Here is a 22,221-nt window from a genome sequence, read left to right on the forward strand (position 1 = left end):
AACAGCGCGGGGCTGGGGCCATTGAGAGGGCGAAGGAACCGGACAGGCAGAACCGGATTATTCACAGCCGAATTAGAGCAGAGCATGGCCGTGACTGCACCGCGCTCCAAGCGCTCCCGTGCCGGCTGTAAAGCCCCAAAATCCGGATTTTAGCAGCCAGCCAAGGGCAGCGCACGGAGCAGAGGCCGTGGGGAGGGCTGAGGAGCGCTGGGTGCCGGCTGAGGGCCGCGGGGAGGGCTGAGGGGCCAGGAGGGCTGGGTGCCCGGCTCTGGGCAGCGGGGGGGGCTGAGGGGCCAGGAGGGCTGGGTGCCCGGCTGCAGAACACGGGAAGGGCTGAGAGGTGCCCGGCTGAGGGGCTGAGAAGCGCTGAGTGTCGGCTGAGGGGCGCGGGGAAGGCTGAGGGGAGCCCGGCTGAGGAGCGCTGGGTGCCCGGCTCTGAGCCGCGGGGAGGGCTGAGGGGCGCGGGGTGCCGGCTCTGGGCAGCGAGGGGGACTGAGGGGAGCCCGGCTGAGGGGCGCTGGGTGCCGGCTGAGGGGCCAGGAGGGCTGGGTGCCCGGCTGCAGAACACGGGGAGGGCTGAGAGGTGCCCGGCTGAGGGCCGCGGGGAGGGCTGAGGGCTGAGGGGTGCCGGCTGCAGGAATGTCCCGCTCCCCTCGTGATTGGCTGCGGGCTGCCGGAGTCAGCTTTCACGGGGGCCGATCAAAAAGTTCCCCTCGGCTCTCCGAAGTCGCTGTCTGAGCCGAGGCACCGGCCGGAGGAGGCCGGGCTCCGTCTCGCATTCCTCGGGAGGACGCCTGCGGTGGGATGAGAGCGCTTCTGGCTGCCGGGAGAGCCGGGCGAGGGCGGGCGCCGCGGGGCCGCGCTCCCGCTTTTCTCCCGCGGCCCGGGCTGAGCAGCCATCCGTCCTGGCATGCTCCTCATCCCTGAGGACACGATGTCTCAGTACTCCACCAACTTCCTGCTGCTGCCCATCCCGGAGTACCCCGCGCTGGACTGCGCGCCCAACAAGATCATCAAGCTGGTGGTGCTGGGCGGCAGCGGCGTGGGCAAGACAGGTAAGGCACAGGTGTGTGCCTGCTTTCCTTCTTTCCTTCCCAGCTCCTTCGCTGCCCTCACACCCCAAACTAGTGACACTTACCGCAGCTTAACTGTTTCAATTTGCCTTTTTTTTTTTTCTTCTTTTTTTTTCTTTTTAAAAGAAAAGGCACAGGAGAATCTGTGAGGCAGATTTGCTGTAGATGTGTGAGGAGCCAACGTGAGCCAGCAGGGAGTTTTGTACTCACAAACGCTTCTAGCAGCTCCTGTGCAAATTATTTAACTGTAGCTAAATTTCCACACCCCGCAAGGTGGCTTTTATCCTCCTGCTGTAAGTGTTTTATGCTCTGCAGACAATTCACAGCCTACAAGATGTGCCTTTATTATTCTCCAAGGGAGAGGGGAAGAAAAGAGCGTAGAGAGAGCATTGTTGCATTTGAATATCTGGTCCATGATTTCGGGAATTATGAAAAGCAGATTGATTTATTACATCTGTGGTTCCATGGGATTCAACAAAATGTTTGTTTTGGCTTTGAAGCAGCCACATCTTCATATTATTTTAAAATAGTTTCTTGAAGGCAGCTGCACAAGCAATTTCATTTAAGGGTGCTAAAGGATGACCCAGTATCACTGTGAGAAAAATTATTACTTGAAATGAAATCTATTATAAAATAATGTTTCTTGCAGAATAAGACATTTCATTTAATTCTTAATTAAGTAGTGTTGCAAGCTACTAGGAATCTACTGAGATCAAAGCACCACAGGAATATAGGTTACTGTTGCCATGATGGGATTTAAATGTTTTATACAGAAAATGAAAATGTTCTTATCAATGAGTTTAAGAAAGCAGCTCAGGTTAAGGTGAATAAGAAGGCCCAGGGTACTGCAGCGTGACCCAAGGGTGCAGAGCACATGGAGGTTGTTTGCTGGGTGTGATTAGATATTGCTAATGGGTTTTGTGAGAGGTTTTAAGGCTGGAAAGACCCATTCCATCCATCAGCCTCACTTCTTGCGTGACAGAAAATGCTTAAATTTGGATTAGCTGCAGTCTACTGGCTTGTTACTCTTCTCCTAAATTATTTCAGAGCAAAGGACAGATTGTTTTACCTGCAAACACAGGGAAGCAACCTCCCTATCCCACGCTGAGCTGCCACCCTGAATCTCAGGGCTTGTTTCCAACACAGGCTGTGAAAAACTCTGTGTTGGGTATCCCAGGCTGGCCCAGATCTTTGTGAGTGTTGAGAGCAGCACAAGATGTGAGCAATGCAGAGATGAACGTGGTTTCATGGGAGACTCCTTGCTGCAGGAGGCTGCCCCAGGAGCTGTGCCAGGATGGATCAGGGCTCTCACTAACCTTTCTGTCATTGTTTTGCTGTGAGTGTTGAGAGCAGCACTTCAGAACATGTGAGCAATGCAGAGATGAGCCTGGTTTCATGGGAGACTCCTTGCTGCAGGAGGCTGCCCCAGGAGCTGTGCCAGGATGGATCAGGGCTCTCACTAACCTTTCTGTCATTGTTTTGCAGCCCTGGTGGTTCGCTTCCTCACAAAGAGGTTCATTGGGGACTACGAAGCCAACACTGGTGAGTTCTGCTCTGCCCAGCAGCCCTGCAGGGAGCTGGGAAAGAAATCCTCTCTGTCCTGTGACTGGTGCACGCTGCAGGGAAGCCAAGTGGTGTTAGGTGTCCATAAGGTGCATATTTTCAGTTAATGGCCTCGAGCTATGAAAGCAATAAATCAAAGGCTCATTATTTATGATCCTTTCAGCTGTTTTTTTCCCCCGAGTTGATGGAAAAGGATCAGAGTAAAAGGTTTGCTTGGGGACATGCCTATAGTGAAACACAGGCTTAAGGAACAACCTACACACCAACTAAACCAAGGAAACCCAATGCTGCCCCCCCTGCAACCCCAGGGAAGGCAGAGGAATTCTGAGGAGTGTGAATGCAGTTCAGAACCTTTTCTGTGCATTCCCTTTATTTCAGAGGCTGTTATGACCAGGGAAACCTTGAAACTGAAACCTTCTCTCCATAAGAGAGCAAAGCAACCATTCATTCCTTGTTTAATCCAGAGGGTGTGTCCATGTGAACTGTTCCAGGAAAACACTGACTGATTTGGCCAGTGTTGTAGGATGGATCCATGTACCCCCCATGCTCACCCCTACTGCACACCCCATGCATTGGCCACCTCTCAGTTTGGGGGTGAAAGTGGACAGAAATCAGAAAATGTTTCACTTTGGAGATGCTTGCTGAGCTCAGGATGAGGAGGGAGCAGCACAAGACACCTTTGATCCGAGGAAATGGACTCTGAAAGCTCCTCCTTCCAGCTCCCCCTCCCTGACCCCGAGTAACCCCGATGGTTGGCTGCACTTTTGCTCCTTTTCTTCTGTCACCTCTTCTCTGGGAGGTTGTACATCAAGTGAGAGCTGGGAGCTGTGCAGTGATTGCTGCCAGAGCAGTGCTGGGAGCCACATGCTTTTCCCATGCAGCTCCCAGGCCCATGGCCGTGCTGCAGGAGAGGTGAATATCCCAGCAGGAAGGAGCAGGTGGCACTGATTGCCCTTGGGATCAGCCAGCCCTGCTCACCCTTGTGCCAGGCATGGCTGGGCAGAGCAGGGGCAGTGCCTGGCAGCACCTGCTCTTTGTTCTGCAGGGCAGCATGGATGGGAACATGGGGCTGGCTCAGGGGTGCAGTGTCTTCTCATAAAACCACCTGTACAGCTTTAAATCAGAGCTGTTTTTAAATACAAACTAAATCCTGCTGGATCCCCTCACAGTACTAAACCACAATGTCATAATGTGGGATTCAGTGCTGATTTTCCTTGTGTTCAAAATGCTCTGTGAGCTGAGGCTCTTTTCCACTGGAATAAAATCACTTGTTTCCTTGAAACAAAGCTGATTTTCAGAAGTGAGGGCATTACTCTCACTAGCTGGGCTCCCTGCTAATGTGAATTCCTTGCTCTCCAGTGGGTGGATGTCTCCACATCTGACATTGTTCTGGAGGCAGCAGTGACAATTGTACTGGGGCAGGACAGAAGGGCTGTGCACAACAGCTGTGGATTAGCATTTCCTCACAGCCCCACGTGACTCGTGTTAAGTTTTAAAGAAAAATGATGATGACATTAACCTCTGAAGCTGTCCTTGTCACAACCACAGAGAGTTCACAAGATCAAGACTTAAATTTTCATTGTCATTTAACTCAGCTGCAGTAACAAAATAAAATTCAAGCCCAGGATAGCAGTGTTTAGCTCAGGCCTAGGTGGGTAGAACTGGCACTTGCCTGTCAATATGTGTCCTCCAGATTAACCAAAGTCAGGTTTAAAGTGTCCAGCCTTGGGGACTTCAACCAAACTCTAAATCAACAAACCCCAAAGAGCATCTGGGGGTTTGTATACAGTCACTCACTCAGTGTCCAAAACTGGAGCACTTTCCTTTTTTAAAGGCTTTCAGAAAAAAGCAGCAGGAAATACTCACTCCTGTCACCAGCCACATCTGGATGTCTTTGTTTGTGATCATTAAAAGTGAACTGCACTTCTATTTAAAGTTGACAATATGGACTGGAAACCTGAGTGGGATTTATGTGTCCACTTGAGCATGTGACTCAATCCTGAGTGGCCCCTTCCCAGCCCCAGGCTGGCTGTGCATTCAGAGCATGTCCCCACACAGCAACCACAGCCCCACTCTGTGAGCAAACAGCCACTCAAACACTCCAGGCCAGTCCCTTTTCTACCTCCACATCTAAACCTCAAAGCTCTGGATTTCAACAGTCCCATTTCACCTTTCCTTTGTCATTTTGGTTCCCTGGTACAGTCCCTGACTGACATCTTCCTTCTCCCCCAGGTGCTTTGTATTCCAGGAAGTTCACCATAGATGGGGAGCAGATCTCTCTGCAGGTGCAGGACACTCCCTTTGTCTCATTGGAGGTAAAACAATTGCTCTGTGCCTTTCCACACACTTCTGTCTTATGTTTATTGCCAGCACTTCCATCTGTAATTAACTCTGCTTAGCAACAGGAAAATACCTGGGCTCAAACCCAAGACTAATCAAGGTACCTTAAACTCCACCTAAATGAGCTCTTGAAGGTGTTAAATCAGGCTCCTTCAGGAGTAAGCCAAAAGTAAAACAATTTTATTTCCAACACATTACTGAACAGCAGTAAAGTCACAATCTGGTTCCCTCCTGCCAGCAGTTTGATTGCTTTATTTTCTGTCAAGTGATTTCTGTCCCTGCATGGCAGAAAACTCACCTGCCCAGAGGCCCAGCTGGCTCAGCTTGGACCTTCCTCCACAGCCAAAGTCACTCAGATTTAGAGAAGTGTTTCTTTCCAGGGGGCCATGCTTCACAGCAGCTGTCATTTCCAGCTATGGTGCTTTGCCCTGCTTTCCTTACTCTGGTTTTAAATGTAATTAATTCCTTTTTTTTAAGATGTTAGCATTTATCACACTCCTTTTTCTATCAGTGTTCTAGACAGTTGGACTCGATGATATTAAAGAACTTTTCCAATCTTAATGATGCTATAATTCTATTGTGATATTAAAGACCTCTTCCAGTCTTAATGATTTGATGATTCTATTATAGTCTAGATTTAATATTCTACCAGGAACCTCTTTCTAGAAATATTTTTTCCAAGCAGGATTTACGCTGTCTCTCCTTGAAGGTCTGCTTCACATGCAGAACAAGAGGATGAAAATAGTGTCAAAGCAACAGGAAATGTAGTGAAATTTGGGATTACATGAATAGTGGAAATCTCATGAGTAATAATTCCTACAGAACATCAGAGATTTCATGATAAAATCAAGTATTGCTGTTGCACCACCAAGCTTAAACTTCTAGGTGTGGCCTTAATCTCAGACTAGACTTAGATTTGGCCAGTATATGTTGGGATGGGAGCACCACCTCTCTCCTTGTGTGTCAGGCTGCCCTGGACAGCTCTGCACCCTTGCTTCACCTGCACAGAGCCACCTGTGCATCTCTTCCACCCTGCGTTCCCAGAAGGGAATAAGCAAAGCTCCCACAGTCCCAGCTTCTCTGACTGGGAGTGGGTTCAAGGGGAAAGCTGTGATGCAGTCCCGCTGTGCTGGGTGCACAGAGCAGAGGGCAGGAGCCCTCATGGCTCTGGACACTCAGGAGCAAACAAAAGCTGCAGTGCAAGCTCTCCAAATATTCAAGTGGGATTTACCAGCACAAAGGCCTTGCCATCTTGCCCTGCTGAGAGGAGCTGGGGGGGATTGGGCACCACTGGGACTGCCTGATAAACACTGAACAAAGGGAATCCCCTCTCTCTGCTGTCCCACGGAGAAAGGAGGGATTGGAATGATTTAACTCCTGTTTTTGGACCACATAGATGCTATTTTACTATTTAAATTAAAGCTGTGAACTACAGTCCAGTGACTCTGGAGCTGCGCAAAATTTAGTCAAGCCTACAGCTGAGGTTGCTTAATCAGAAATTATTTTAAATTAGTTAGGAAGGAGTTCCATTTTCTTTGTCCAAATCCAAGGTCTGTGCTGTTCCAAGATCTCCACAGACACCCTTATCTCACCCTGGGTCTGTTTGCTTCAAATGATAAATCTGCAATAATTGAAGGGACTGTGACAGAACAGGTTAAAACTGAGAAAAAGCTGGGGGTTTTTTATTAAAATCCTTAAGGAAGAGAGTTTCCTGCACTCTCCAGGCTGAGTACAATGTTTCAGGAGGAAATCATGTGGAAACCCTCAGGATTTAAGCCCCCAGAACTGAAATTGTAAGAGAGAAACAGAAGCAGCTGAGTGGTTTTGTTGGGTGATTCATTGCTGCTTGGCCTATACACTGCAAAAGCCTGTGTGTTTCAAAATTCATTCTGGAGCAGAGATTTCCATTTAAAAAGTAGCCCATTAACCTTTGATTTCCTGAATAAAGCATTCCACTTGGGATTATCCATCCATCCATCCATCTCACTACTGGGTGGGCCTAGCTGGAGTGAGGGAGAATTTCTGCTCTTAGGGCTCTCTGAATGTGCACCTTCTCCAAACCCATTTTCAAAGCTTGCCAGTGCAATTAGTTCTTCTTCTTCTTTTTTGTGGGTTTTTTTTTTTTTTTGCCATGAAAGGGTTTTGCTGCTGAAAAGAGGCTTCCAGGACATGGAGAGTGGCTAATTATCCCCAGAATTATCCCCAGACTGGCCACAGCCCAGACCCCAGCAGTGCAAACTGCCCTGCTTCCCACAGCCTGCCCCAGCCTGGCTGGAGTTCACTCTCATTGACCTTCCCAGCAAGGCTGCTGGGGAGGATCCCTCTGCAGCATTCTGTTTTGGGCTTTGAGGGGCTTGGGGAGGAGTGATAAGAGCAGCTGATAACCAATGTCACTGCTCACAGGATTTAGCTGTGAGCTGGCAAGGGCAAAGAACCTCAAGGTGTGATGAGCCAGTGTCTCTGAGGGCAGTGATGAAATATTTACAAAGGGCACTTGGCTGGTAGAACTCCTGGGGAAAGCTTTAAGCCTGATTCACACTCTGACCCTTCAGAAATTCTGCTTCCTCCTCCTCACAGCTTATCAGTAGTTCTTCTTTTACTGTCTGATCTCCCAGAATAAAACTGATCAGTTTTACTCATTTTTTTTCTATCTCTGCTCCCTGAAGTTAGGCTTTATTGTTCATATTTAGGTCTAAATAAAAGTGATCTGTTTGGGGAGAGTGCTGAGCACTAAATTCTGTTAGAATTAATGTGAATGGCAGATATGTATTCCATAGATTAATAGATAATGGAATGTGTTTTAGTGTTACTGAAGTTGATGAAAATTTCTTGGGTAGAATTTAGCAACAGTAATAAAAAATTGAGCACTCTATTTGTGATGTTGAACTCCCCTTAAAATACACAATTTCTACCAGCTTCATGAACAGCTGTACACAGAATATGCTTGTTATATAAAATATAACATAAATAAAGGATATTTTAAAAGGCTAGGATAAAGGATATTTAAACAAATTACAAATTACAACATTGCAGAAATGTAATATTGAGGAGAGTCAGTTCTTCCAAAGCAAGCAGGCTGCAGCAGGGATCTCCCTCTCTGTCCCAGCAGGGATAACAAAGAGGAGAGGATTAGCTGGAAATATCATGACAATATCATGAAATATCTGAAATATCATGACTTCATCCTGACAAGTGAGCCAATCTCTTTTCAAGCCCACAGTGCTGTATTCAGCTTTGTATTCCCAGAGCTGGTGGTTGTTGGGGCTCTAAATAGGAGTGGTGATGGACTCAAGGAATGTGTGACCAGAAAAAAATTATATAAACCCATCGCTGCTCCACAAATTACCAAAGAGATTTCAGCTGATGTTCAGTCCCAGTCATTGGTTCTTGGTAACCAATTGCTTTTTTTCAAAAGAACTTTGACTATCTGGAGACTTGCAAGGCAGGAAAGCCTGACAGCCTTCACCAAACAGAGTTAGTGAGAGCCTCTGTCCATGGAGACATTGAATAAATAATTGGAAAAAGCCCTAAAAGTCACCTGGGGAGACAACTGTTCATTTGTCATGCTGCGACAAACCTGATGGATTTTTAGTGCTCTTACTGTGCCCATCACAGTTTTATCCACAGTAAGAGAGTTTCTGCCTGGTTGGGTACAAGAGAATTCAGAACCAACTTTCCAAAGCAGTATTTTGGCTTTTCTCTTCAAGCAATTTGCTCTGACCCCTCTCCACTCCACAGTACTGCTTTCCTGCAGTATGGGATGGGAGAATCATGGAATCAGTGAGGTTGGGAAAGGAGTCCAAGCCATGACTGATCCCCACCATGCACTGAGTGCCACATCCAGTCATTCCTTGGACACCTCCAGGTCAGGGGACCCCAAACCTCCCTGGGCAGCCCCTGCCAATGCCTGACCACCCTTTCCATGGAAAAATTCCTCCTGACATCCAACCTAAACCTCCATGGTGCAGCTTGAGGTGTTTCCTCTTGTCCTGCCCCTGGGAGCAGAGCCTGGCCCACACTTGGCTACAGTGACCAGGTGTGGATGCAACAGCCTGGTCAGAGAGCCAGAAACCAGGTTTCATTTTCTCACAGTGTGAGACTTTTTAGGGAGTCACAGAAATCATGATAACTTGTTAGTATGAACAACCTGCAGGTGGAGTTTTTCTACTCTGTTTTTCTTCTAAAGGGCTGTTTGTGAGAAAGGTGTTTTTGTTAGTTAGCCAATCAAGTAGAATGTGTCGAATCTGTCTCTAAAAGAGAGGATTTTTCATATTAAACACTCTTCTCCTGCAAACCAGCCTTCGAGTGAATTTGTGTCATTTCTGGCTCAGCAGTGACATCCAGCTCCCCCCAGGATCTCCTTTTCCCCAGGCTGGAGGAGCCGGCACAGTGGGAATTTCCCTGGTACCTCCAGAGAGGTTTCTGGGAGTCCATTAACAAACAGACCCGTGTGAAATCCAGCTGTGTGTGGGGCTGGTTCCTGACGTGCAGACGCTGCTGTTTTGCAGGATGACACGGACAGCATCTGCTGCCAGGAGCAGATAAACCGCTCGATCTACTGGGCCGACGGCTTCGTGTTCGTGTACTCCATCACGGACTACGAGAGCTTCCGCGCGCTGCGCCCGCTGCACCAGCACATCCGCAGGATCCACCCCCACGCCAACATCCCCCTGCTGCTCATGGCCAACAAGGGCGACCTGCTGCGGGCCAGGCAGGTCTCCTCCAAGGAGGGGCTGCAGCTGGCCGCCGAGCTGGGCGGCACCTACTGCGAGGTGTCGGCGCGGGAGAACTGCGAGGGCGTGCACGAGGCCTTCCAGCAGCTGTGCCAGGAGCTCAGCAGGAGCAGCAGCTCCTGCAACGGGGAGAAGAGGAGAGGTCTCCACCTGGTGCGGCCCAAGTCGCCCAACATGCAGGACTTGAAGAGGCGCCTGAAGCAGGCTCTGACTTCCAAAGGCAAATCTGCCACCACGCTTTGATGCGGCCGCCCGGGAATTGTGTTCTGGAGCCTTGGATAAAAAGGCAACGAGCTGGGAAAAAGGGGCAGCAGTTCAGCCATCAGGTTGTGTGGAGACTCTCAGGTCCTGTGAGACACTCTTTGGTTGGGTCTTCACATCTTCCTCAAAAAGCCCCTGCTCGTTCAGCAAAGGAACTCACAGAATTTGCTCTCTGGGGCAGGGATTTCGAAATTCTGGTTTAAAAAAGAGATCATCCCAAGCTATTTCTTTTTTTTTTTTAATTTGGAAAGGACTGCATTCAAATATCTTGGTGTTAAAAAGTGGGTTTTGTTAATGAGAATAATTAAGAAATATTTTTAAGAGATGTCACTTCTTTGGGGATGGTTGTGTTCCCAAACACAGGCAGTGAACTACAGCAGAACCTGAGGGGAGTGATGGGAGCTGTACTGAGCAAGAAAAATGGACCAGATCTGCTTCAGTGCAAGACTGGAAAATAAATGAATTAATTCATTTAAATGAAGAGCATAAATAATGAAAAATGTTAATTGAAAGAAAGAGTTCTGAGCAATGGGGAGAGATTTGTTCATATGCAAATTTAAGCCTTATGGTGTCTCCTTAAAGGGAGGTTTTTAAAAAAATTACTATTTTTTCAGATTATTTTTGTTTAAAAGCACAGTGACTGCTTCTGAAAGTGATTATTTGGGCTAAATACAAGCTTGTGGCAGTGTTCTGTAGTCAGTCTCTCCATGGCATTTCTCATTTTTCTGAAGGTTTCTTGCATGGCAAAAGGGAAAAATAGATCAGAGTGGTATAAAACATGCCAAAAAATGGATTGCAGTAATCAGGAGCAATGAGGTCACCTAAAACTCATAATTTTTTTTCCCCAAACTAGTTAGACTTCAAGTTCAAAATGCTTTTAGAGAAACAAAGCCTTCACACAAAACATATTTACATCATTAGGTTGTCCGGGATTTTTTTAAGAAGAAAAGATTTTATGATGCCTGAAATTTTTGGCTTTGGGAATTCATTATTTTGTTGTTTGAGTGTTTGTTGTTAAACCCAGGCTTCCCTGAAGAGCTTCCAGAGCATCCCAGCCTGTCAGGACATATCCCAGTGGCAGCGTCTGGTTGTGCCTCAGCACGTCCAAGGATTTGGGGCTGCATCCCATGGACTGATTTATGGAACCAATAACAACAGCAGGGAGCTCCCAGCACTCTGTGCTCAGTGAGAGTGGGCTTGGACCATGTAAAATTCATGATGCACCAACCTGTCCTTCAAACTGAGCAGATGAGCAATTCAAGGACCATGAAATGAAGTCAAGCTCAGTGATTTATACTCAGGGACACTGGAGGGAAACCCGAGTTTGATGGATATGGAAAAACACTCCCAGCTGCAGTTTCATCTGGCAAGACTGAGCTAAATCAACTTTTTCCTCATTAGGAGCAGCAAAAATGGAAATGGAGTCTGATCAGTATTTGTGTAGCTCAGGGCTTTAAAATGTACTCTGTATTTTTCATTTCCCTATATTAGACAGCTCTAGCCATGATTTTATCACCTGGATTTGCCTTATCTCCAGCTCACTTTCTGTTTTATTTATTGTTTTCCACAGCTGCTCATCTGAGGGTGTCTTGTGTTCTGATTCATTTAAGAGTCTTCCGTTCCCACAAATGCTCTGCACCTGGTTTTAAATTCAGTTTCAAGTGGTATTAGGAGGGGAAAAGTTGGATCATCCAAAAAGGGACTCAAATTATATCAGGGTATTTTTACTTTGGCTTGTGCTTAATTAACAATTTGGTGTTTGAGCAGTGTCATTAATCATCCCAGGCACTTTGGTATTTATGGCATGGAATTTCAATGTTTTAAATTAATAATAGCACAGCTCAAATATTGAATGTGAAATTCAATAACTCAAATATTGAATCTAGAGATTCAATGGCTCAAATATTGAGTCTAAAGATTCAATAACAAGAAATAGAGCAGTTTGCAAGACACACAGAAGCTGAAGTATTTTTGTGTTGAAAAAATGATCACCAATTTTGAGTAGCAATTAACAATTTTGCCACTCCAGTACTGCATAACAAGGGCTAAATTTGCTGAAGACAATTTGCTGACATTGATTTGTTTGCAACTTCCTTCAGCTCAAATCTTTTCTAATTTGGGAAGAAATGTCACCAAAATTCAAACCTATCTGTGTTTTAGTTTCATTAGTGATTAATAAAAACATGCAAGGTCTTCCCTGAGTAGTGAATAAAATGGCTTCTTTATGTGTCACATATTTAAATATTCCTTGTTTACACTGAAATCTGTTGTTTTTCCTTCTTACAACCTAAGACACCCTGCTTTGGAAATATTCCTTATGTAAGGAAAACTCCTCATGCAAATAAGTATTCCCACATTCCTGTGGAGAGGAAGAAAAAAATCTACATTTTGGCTAAAGCCAAAAAAGATTGAACCATTTAAGTCTTCTCTTAGGTACTAACATGTGGCAAACATTTATTCTGCTACAGAAACTTTAGTATTTCCTTTGTTCATTGACCAGGAGTACAAATACTGGTTTTAAGCCAGGACTAACCATCCACAGAAGGCAGTAAGGCTCATTTGGGGTGCAGCAGCTGAGCCCCAGGACACCTCACTGTGCCCCAGAGGCAAGGCTGAAGGGCAGCACAAAAAGCAGGGAGAAAAGAATGCTATAGAATTAAGTGCCTAAAAATAATCCTGTACGAGATCAAAGTTTGGTCATGTAGAACCTGATCCTGAATTAGAAACTTCAGGCTGCCAGGGGAAAACATGCATTCTACTGAAGGTTTAAAATTAACCCTCTAGAGAGAAAGTACTGCCACAAGTCAGGAGGGGAGAGGGAAAACAAAGATTTGAGAGTGTGGGGTGGTTTTTGGATATCAAAGAAAATTCTCCTCTCAGTTCTATTGATTTAGTCCAGATTAACTCTGCTGCAATCAATACCAACAGCAGTGAACTGTAGAATTCCGTCTTTCAAATTGTATTTTTTCTCATCCCTCATCATTCTCCTGAGCATTTGAAATCTTTGTGCACCATCTGGTTTTCAAGATGGTTTTACAGCTGGGTTTACTTGGGCACAAAGCAGTTGAGTGATTTGCCCCAAGGTTGCACAGCTGAGCAAGTACTTGAGAGGAACTCCATCCCTGTGTCCTGTGGGATTAATTCCCAACTCTACAACAACTCTCAGACCCTACACCTCCCTCAAGGTGTGCACAAAGCGCAGTGAGTTCTGTTGCACAGCAATGTCATTAAAAGTTGGGGAAAGTCTGTGAAATGTCACCTGTGCTGGCACTGAGCAGTCTCAGTGACAGGCTGGCAGCTCACAATTACACCAAGGCAGGCTTGGGAGCCACTGGACAGATTTGTCAGTGGTTGTTTCTGTGTTCCTGTCAGCTGCATCTTGGCCAGATCCCTTCATCTGTTACTCTGCCCATAGGGCACAGATATCTGTCACACACTTGAGCATCCCTGGGACAGAATCACCAAGGAGAAAGAAAGGAATTGCCCCCATTTGCACAGGGATGGCTGAAATATTTACATCTGAACTCTCATCTTGCTTCTGCATTCCTTTAAAACTCCATTGTGGTTTGGATCCCACATTTACACCTGGAACAGAGGATAAAACCAGAAAATTCAGCTCCTGATTTCAGGCAACTGCTCAGACAGAAATATTTGTATCCAGGGTACATGGCTGCTCCCAGGAGTTGTGTCAGGTGTACAAATGAAGAAGGAATCGTTTTCTGAGACATCAAAAGAAACTTGCTCTGTACCAGAAGAGTTGTCTAATTGTTTTCCAAGGCAAGCTGGGTGGCTGCCAGCTGATTGTTACTGCTGGATTTCCCTCTCCCTACTGGCAGAGTAGATTTGGGGTCAAAATCCCACTGCAGTGTTTGCAGAGCCTGCACAGGCCCTGAGGCAGCAGAACACAATGAAATACTTGCTAATATTTCATGTTCATGGGTTCTCAGAGCTCTGCTGGGCTGTGCCTGTCTCCTCTGGGGCTCACACAGGAAAACCACGGAATTAAAGTTAAAAAAGATCTCCAGCTTCCCTTTAAAAGCTCAAAAGCAGGGACACTGGGGTAGAGAAGATGATCCAATCTATCACTAATGGAGACAAAGCAAGACTCTTCCTTTGATAATTCCTCACTGACTCTGCCCTCCTTGCCCCTTTCCATTCATGCCTTTGTTCTCATTTCACTTAGCAAGAAAAAACTTCTGCAATTCTTCTTTCTTTGCCTTAGAAACATCCTTTTGCTGGCTAGTTTAAAATTTATTTCCAAATATTTGAACTCCAAGCACGGTTTATAACAAAAGAAGAATGTCTGCTTAGTCTTTTGACCTTATTTACCTAAAGCATTTTAAAGCACAGCTACAGCTCTTTGCTTTGAATTCCTGCCACTTCTCCCCAAGAGCTCTCACTGGCTTAGCCCAGTATTTCCTCCCTTGTTTTGTGCTTACAGTGTTGGACTTATTAATGTTGCAGAGTCATTGCTTGCTTAAACCTGTTCAGTTCTTAAATTTTGCTGCTCTCTCTGAAATCCCTTCCGTTTAATCAGACAGATTCTCTTCTCTAAGCAGCTGTGCAACTGGAAAAGGAGCTCAGAACAGCTGGTGGTTTTCTGCTCTGTCAGATTTTAGCCCATTATTGAAGATTTTGGAATACACAGGAGCATGGAAAATGATGCAGCAAACCTACTTCTCGTCTCCCTTCATCTTTAGTGCTGGTGCAATAATTTTATCTGTCATGAAGTGGACAAAGTTCATCCTAAATGATAATGTTTTTTCCTACAGATGGAAAAACACCAAATATGAAGCAGAGAGCTGAGCTGATAGACCGTAAACCCTGGGATCCAATTCATTCAGGAGCTGTCACAGCAATCTTCTCTTCTTTAGAAGATACATTTTTCACATTTTCCCCCTTATCCAAAAGGGTTTCAAGTCGGAGCCTCTGCATCTCATCACACAGACACTTCCCATCCCCTCCAGCAGGTCAGGGGAAGCTGCACATTTTCCAGGGCTGATGGGTGAAACTATGCATGTCTGTGCTGTTATGAGGGATGATTGTGGAGACTGTTCCTAAGGACGTTTTTCTTCTCTCTGCCCAGTAATGCAGAACACTCACAATCAGTAACTGGTCATTTGGAAAAGACACGAGGGGGGTTTGTGCTGAGTCTGGAGACACTCTGTACCTTCTCTGATGGTTAGAAAGCTCACCAGATAAGCAGAGGTTGGGTTTTTTCTGAGCCTGCCTTTGAACTCTCACAGAGAGAGCTGAATTATTTCACTTTTGATTGTGATCCAGGTTTCCAGATGCTTGCAGAAGCCACCACTCTTTTCTGTTCTGCATTGTATTTCACTTCAAAACCCAATATTTTCCTATGCCATGACGAAAAACTAATTTGGAACCTCACATGAATAATGTAACAGCCTATTCTCCTGATTCCCTGTTTTTGATGAAGGTCATGTCTTTGCATTTATTGAGGACCTGAACTCAAGCTCATGCTCTGTCAGCAAAGGTGTTTGACCAGGTTGCCCAGAGCAGCTGTGGCTGCCCCTGGATCCCTGGCAGTGTCCCAGGCCAGGCTGGACAGGGCTTGGAGCAGCCTGGGACAGTGGGAGCTGTCCCTGCCCAGGGCAGGGGGTGGGACTGGATGGGATTTAAGGTCTCTTCCAACCCAAACCATTCCATGACTCCGTGGTTTTGAATGACCAAGACTCTTTATTCTTTACACAGCAGGACAAGGCACATCCCAGCAGTTCTGTGACTGTCAGCAAAGAGCAGTGGTATCAGGGAATAAAAGAGGAATCCAGTCTTTGAATTACCCTCCTGTCTGCCTTTGGTTTTCCACAAGGGAGACTGAGCCTTCCTCAAGCTCTGGGAAAGGTGACAGGCTGGTGGTGCTGCTGGATGTAAAGGAGGTGATGGTGGCAATTCTGCCTTGGCAGACTGTGCTCCAATCCCTCCATCTGGGAATGATGGCAGAGGTCTTCCAACATCTGTAGGAAGCTCCCAAATGCCCCAAGAAAGGTTACTGGGAGCTGTCAGCTCTCAGAGGCTGAACCAAAAGGTTCTTTCTGTGAACTGTACATCTGGAGATGCTCTGCTGAAAAGAAAACCCAGAATCCAGGCCTGGAGAGCCACGAGTGTTTCCCATCCACATCCCTTGGGAGCAGTGGTGAAAACCCCACATCTTCATCACCTTCCAGCACTCGTGGCTCCATCAGAACAATGTCAAAGTCACTTCTGCTCCTGAAGGGCTGCCATGGTGCCGCTGTTCCCAGTGCAAACACTGGGAATGGAGGGTTGGAGTTGCCCTTCTCCTCCACCCTTTTAGCTGCCAAGACCACCTATGAAGTGCAGAACCCAAGAGTTAGCACCAGATACCAAATGTATCTGACAAGTGTTCATCAGTCTGCACTGGAGAGCAGGAGCTGGCTCTCAGGAGAGCCCTAATCTGCCAAAAGAGCAGCTTTTAAAGCCCAGAATACATATTTGTGTCAGGCCTGTGAAATGATACATTTTATATGGAAGTGCTGTTCTGTGGGAGTTATTTATTAGGCAGCTTTAAAGAAAGCAAGAAGTTTTGTTTCTAAGTTCTGAGTGCTAATCATTGAAAGTCCTCATTTTATCTGTTTTTGTAGCTTTAATTTTAGCCATTTGCACTTCTGAACCTCAAACCATGGAATGATGTGAAACACATGGAGCCAGAGGTTCATCTCTTTATACATTTGGAAATGACATTTTCACCACACTGCAAATACATCTCAGCACTGGAAGAATCAAAAATCTTGAGTAGGGCTGGGAGAATATGTTCAGTTTGCAAAGTCCAGACACTCCTGAATTCCAGTGCTGTGGCTTCTGGGAAGAGCTGCTGGTAAGACAAGAACAGACATCTAAAAACCATCAATGCTCAGCACCCACTTACACGTGCTTTGCAAGGAGTTTGAAAGCCAAGGCATCCCAGGATGAGGGGAAAGGCTCTCAAAGGGTTAAATGCTTCCTGCTTTTAATCTAGAATCACGTAATGTGGAATGAATGTTTCAGCTCAAACTGTTTCCTCACTCTGACAGTTTCATGGTGTGAGGTCAAAGTGTGGGAGAGATGGGGAGAGCAGAGGGGGAGCATGGAGTGGTGAGCTGCTAAATCCAGAGAGACACATCCAGAGAAATAAAAAAGATGGATTCTCCAGCAGCCTCAGCCCATGTGGGATGGCTGTGATGGAGCCATGGGTAAATGTGTGGGACTTTAAGGACTTCCTGCTCTGGGCTCCCTCTGCTTGTCCCTTGTGCTCCTGCTCGGCTCCGGGCACCGTTCCCACGCCGCCTTGCAAAATGTGCCTCGAGTTTCTCACAGTGGCTCCGCCTGGACACAAAGTGCAGCTCCAGTCCTTCCTGCACCCTGCACATGCAGGAGATTCCTCTGGGGATGCTACTGGCTGTATTTATTTTCCCTTCCTGTGTGGATCTTCCCTATACAGCCAGGTCTGTTCCGTGCAGCAAAGCACTCTACCCAGTGCAGAAAACTTCAATTTAAAGCAGATTTCAAATTCATTTGATTTTTTGAACCAACCATCACTTCTTACACCAAGAGTGGCCTGCATTTCCTTTGCAGGCCCTCCTACAAGGACAAAACACTCCGTGATGGCTGTCTCCATGTCAAAATACATTTCTGCAGATCGCCTGCACCACATTTGTCCTTTTCCTTGTAGTTCTCACCTACTCTGCCAGGGGAAGAAGTTTTCATTTGGAGAGTTATTGAATATTTTGCCTATCAACATAAACTTTTAATCACTGATACAAGGATTGAGGGTAAAGGAAAACATAAACAATTACACAAACACTTAATTAAATGCATTACATGCCCTCCATGTTAAGCCAAGCACAACAGTCTCGACCTCCCTGTTTTCACCCCGGGTTACTCAGCCCACCCTAAATCCTTGTTTTTCTTCCTTAAACACATCTGAGCAAGGGCACCACGTGCTCCTTTGTGGGGCTGGTGTTTTGGCATGTGATGGGGTGTGACAGGATCATGGTCTCCCCCAGAGGTCACCTCTGCAGCCCCCAGCTGCACTAAGTGGCTGCTTGCACATCAGTGCAGTGACCCCACAATTTATGCCCAATTCACTCCCCCAAGGAGCAAAGGTAAGGCCATCCCCTCCCCAGCCATGGCAGGAACACAGGGACGCTCAGCAGATCAGCCTGCTGCTGAGAATAGTAAATTCTGCATCTTCCCACCAAATGATAACAAATGTCTGAAGGGAATCAGCTGACAAATCCTCTTGCTCAACACCACTCGTCCCTAAGCTGCATGAAAAAAACAAACTCCTTTCATGGCAGGAAATCCTCAGGCCAGTTTGTCACCAGGATTCAGACAGATTTAAATAACAGACCTGCTAACAGTGGATTTTGAGTGGTGAATGATACAGCCAGAAAAGCTGGACAGCAAGCATTTCTGTGGGCTGAGAGGTACAAATCCTATTTTTAAGATAGACGTGGGTCCTAATGCTTTCAGGATAAAGATGCAGGCCAAAGATGCAGTAGGATTCTAGAACTCTTTTTAGGAGTGATTTAGGAAAAGGTCAAACTCCTGCCCACAGCTCCAAACATTCTATTTCTAAAATGGGCCACATAAAAATTCCCTAGGCCAGACCTGCCAGTTTTCAGCATCCAGCTTCAGCCTTCAAACAGAACTGGAAGATCCTAATTTAAATCTCTTTTTTAGTGCTTCTCTGTGTATTTTGGAATGTCCTTTATGGGACACTAGCAGTTTCTCTGATCCCATGTCTTCACATTCCCTGTGTGCTGGGCATGTTTTCCTGCTGGTGCAGTGTAATCCAAGGGGCAGGAGCTCTGCAGAGTGGTTGTCCCACCCCTGTGCTTCAGTTCCAGTGAACTTCAAATGATTTTTTCCTTCCTTTGCAAAGTGTTTTGAGATCTATTGATCAAAACCCCAGTGTGCAAGCCAGGTGTCAGAGTGTTTTTAATATTCAATTGCTGCTCCCTTGTGCAGGAGAAGAGCTGATGGTTTGTTATTAATAGGGTAGGAAGTGGGGATTAAACTTTGCTCTCTAATTACAAACAAAAGCTATAAGAGCTCTGCAGCTTCTGGATAAACCTAGGAATGAGCAACTGTTTCTAAGGCAAGTGAATCCCAGAAGTAGAAACCCAGATTGATGTCTCACAGGGAGCTGAATTAAAACAAGGTCGGGTTGGCAGGCTGCCTCCTCTTCACCTTGTGAATATTCTCCAAGGGAGGGATCTGGAATATAACTGCTCTGATGCAGGGTTTCCTGTTGCAAATGTTCTCTGCAGCTTGGGATTTTTGTTAATATGTGCCTAAGCCACATTTTTGAGTGGTGTAAATTGCCATAGCACCAGGTGAGTTTTGAGGATCAAACGAAATCCTGGCTTTTGTTAGCTGAGGGTTTAACCCAGACTGAAAATCATCCCAGCAAAAGCCATCTCTGAGGCTGGGGAGGCAGTTCCACCCCGCAGGTGAAGCAGGGCACCCACCTCCCAAAGCCAGGGTACAGCTGCAATTTCAGGAAGAGCTGTGCAGGGTAGCCTTGGAATCTTCTGGGTGTCTCCATGAAATCACACGGAAAAAGCTTCAGAGCTGTGTAAATAAAACTCTGCCTGTTCAGTGGCCTCGCTGATTTGCTCTAAACTCCTTTTGCATATTTTGCATTCACTTTCCAGGAATAGCCCAGTGAGATTCCCCCTGGCCCAAGAATTCCTGGCGACTGGGATTGATGTCTTTGGGATATCCAATTCCCTTTTGTGCAGCACCAGATGGCCACAAGGGATGTGGGAGCCCTGATCCACCTGTGGGCCACAGGACTATCACATAACAAATCTGATACTGCAGCAGCAGCCAAATGGATTATTTATAGGTGCATATAGGTTCTGTATGGTACAGAAGGTCATGGGGTCCTGCCACGCCAGGCCCAGCCCTGCAAGCTGCAGAGCTCCCTCAGCAGAGAGCTGCATTCTAATTAACAATTATTGATGCAAAATGCAGCCCTGTGCTAACACAGCCCTGCTGCTCCCAGTCTGGGAGCTGCTTTGGTCAGAATTCCCAGGGGACTCACTGCCCCACACTCCATTGTGTGATGTGGTCTGCCCTTGGAGCTGCACAGCTGGGAATTTGTTCTGGAAAGGCTGCAGCAACAATGCAATGGGATTTGTCCCTAAGTGCTCATAATGAACAAAGCACAACCCATGTAATCACCCAGCCCTGCTCAACATCAATGGAAAAATACACAGACAAAGAATTACCTCCCCACTGCTTTTGAATGGCACAATAAAGTAAATAATCTGACCACAAGAGTTTAGGGAGCCAAAGAAAGCCTGAACCCAGCAGCAGCAGCATCTCCCTGTCTTCAAACCTCAAGCAGTGTTTAAAAGATGCTCTCTGCTGTGAGCAGCTTTCCAAGTGCTGCACACTTGCTGTGCCATGAGCTGGAGATGTGGCAGTGTCCTGGGAGCATCCCAGCTCACCAAACATCTTCATTTATTACAACATCAGTGATGGCAGGAGCTGTGCCTGCCCAGAAACCCAGGTCTCAGAAAGGACTCTCACATAAAAATAAACAGGGCATAAAAGCAACTGAGGAGATACTGATTAAAATGGTCATGGAAAATTTGGGTCATACTATTTAAATTCAGTTTTCTGGTTATGTTCCTTCTTTGGTGTGTCTTCCTCCCTCTGCTGTTTCAGATGCTGAAAGCACCAAGATCTTTGAGTGCTCTTCTGACTCTTCACACCAAATTTACCTCTCAATGTTGCAGTGAGTCCAGATACTCCAAAAAGAGATCAGCACTACCTGTGAAGAAAAGAGCAGGAAAAAAATGAACTATAAGGAGCCACTTGGCCCAGTTCATTATGTGAGTTCCGTGGCAGCCAAAAAATTTTAAAAACATAAATTTAGTACCATCTTATTTCAAGTAATTGTAGAGCAAAAACAAAACCAAAAAGAAAAACCCAAACCCAAAAAAATCCCTTGCCATTGTCAACCTGTTTTTCTATTCGTACTTCTGTGTGCATGAGATCTTCCACTCAATTTCAGTGGATCAGCTTCTTGAATTATTTTTTGCCTTGAAAGTCCAGCCCCTTTTAAGAAAAAGCATTTAACCTGAATTCTAAGTAGAAAAAAGGAGCTTGAAGATGTAGTCTGGTGCTACAGTTGTGGTTCCCAGATCACGGGTTTTTTACAAGACCATAAGACCTGCAGCTGCCCTGCAGAACTACACTCTCTTTTTCAATCTTTCAGCTGAAGATGCTGGACAGGTGCATGACAGTCCTTTCCTTCTGGCTAAAAGCACTTTATAACACCCACAAATCTGAGAATTGGGAGTCTAGGCTAGATTAGGCTTCAAAGGAAGGATAACAGCAAGTAAGTTTTGCATTCTATTAAGTCTATAAAATAAGTTATTATTCTTGGTTCTTCATTTGTCCCTCATTTCTGTAATGTCCTCCTTACATTTTTCTTTGAGATTTTCTGTGTCACTGAACACTCGGGTTTTTGTTGTGCCATTGTGAGGGACAGAAGGGCTGTGTGAAGGGGGGTTCTTTATACCAGAGTGTAGGACCAACTTTTTCCACTACCAAAGTCCCAAACGATGTGCTTTGAGTGCTCCCACTCAGGCATCCACACAAGCATCTGGGGATGGAATGGAAGGGAATGGCAGCTCACCAGATGTCCACGGGTGTGTAACTGATCCATGTGGACATCAGGGCAGAATTTGGCAAAATATCAGCTGGACATCATAGTTAAACCACAGAAAACAGGGCTTGCTGTAAGAATTTTGCTGTAGATAGAAAATTATTAAAAAATAAATGGTAACAGAATGGACCAAAAAGGACTGGACTGGTGTTGGCCAGTTACTCAAATTGCTGAAGGATCAGACTGGTAAGATATTTTTCTGCAGGACCCTGGAGGGATTGTCAGAACAGGTGAGTGAAACTTGCTGGTGCTGTACAGAGGCACCATTAATACACAGTGTCCTACAGGAAGAATGGCATTCCTCTGGAGAGCTGGGTCATGGTAATGGGAAGCAAGAGCAAATGCCTTGGGACTGAGAACAAGAATTTCTCCTCTAATCAGTCAGCAGCAACACAGGAAGAGAAAGGCCAGAGTATATTACACACATGTATGGATGTCATTGTGCTACAGCTCTGAAAAAGGAAATGGAATCTGAGGGTGAAATAATTACAGCAGAGCTGGGGCTGGGAGTGGCACTCACAGAGTGCCAGAGACCTTCCCTGTC

The 22,221-nt window shown here is 46.1% G+C and overlaps 1 protein-coding gene across 1 annotated transcript; it reads left to right on the plus strand.

Moving 5' to 3' along the window:
• The first annotated feature begins 620 nt into the window (after nucleotides 1-620).
• Nucleotides 621-12,208, plus strand: LOC120512709 (ras-like protein family member 11A-like). The gene is made up of 4 exons (XM_039731314.1): nucleotides 621-1,055; nucleotides 2,559-2,615; nucleotides 4,869-4,951; nucleotides 9,485-12,208. Exons 1-4 carry the CDS (start codon nucleotides 911-913, stop codon nucleotides 9,950-9,952), a joined length of 753 nt encoding a protein of 250 aa, XP_039587248.1. The 5' UTR covers nucleotides 621-910; the 3' UTR covers nucleotides 9,953-12,208.
• The last annotated feature ends 10,013 nt before the right edge of the window (nucleotides 12,209-22,221 follow it).

Source organism: Passer montanus, unplaced genomic scaffold (assembly GCF_014805655.1).
Source record: "Passer montanus isolate IOZ18808 unplaced genomic scaffold, ASM1480565v1 scaffold76, whole genome shotgun sequence".
Lineage (NCBI taxonomy): Eukaryota > Metazoa > Chordata > Aves > Passeriformes > Passeridae > Passer > Passer montanus.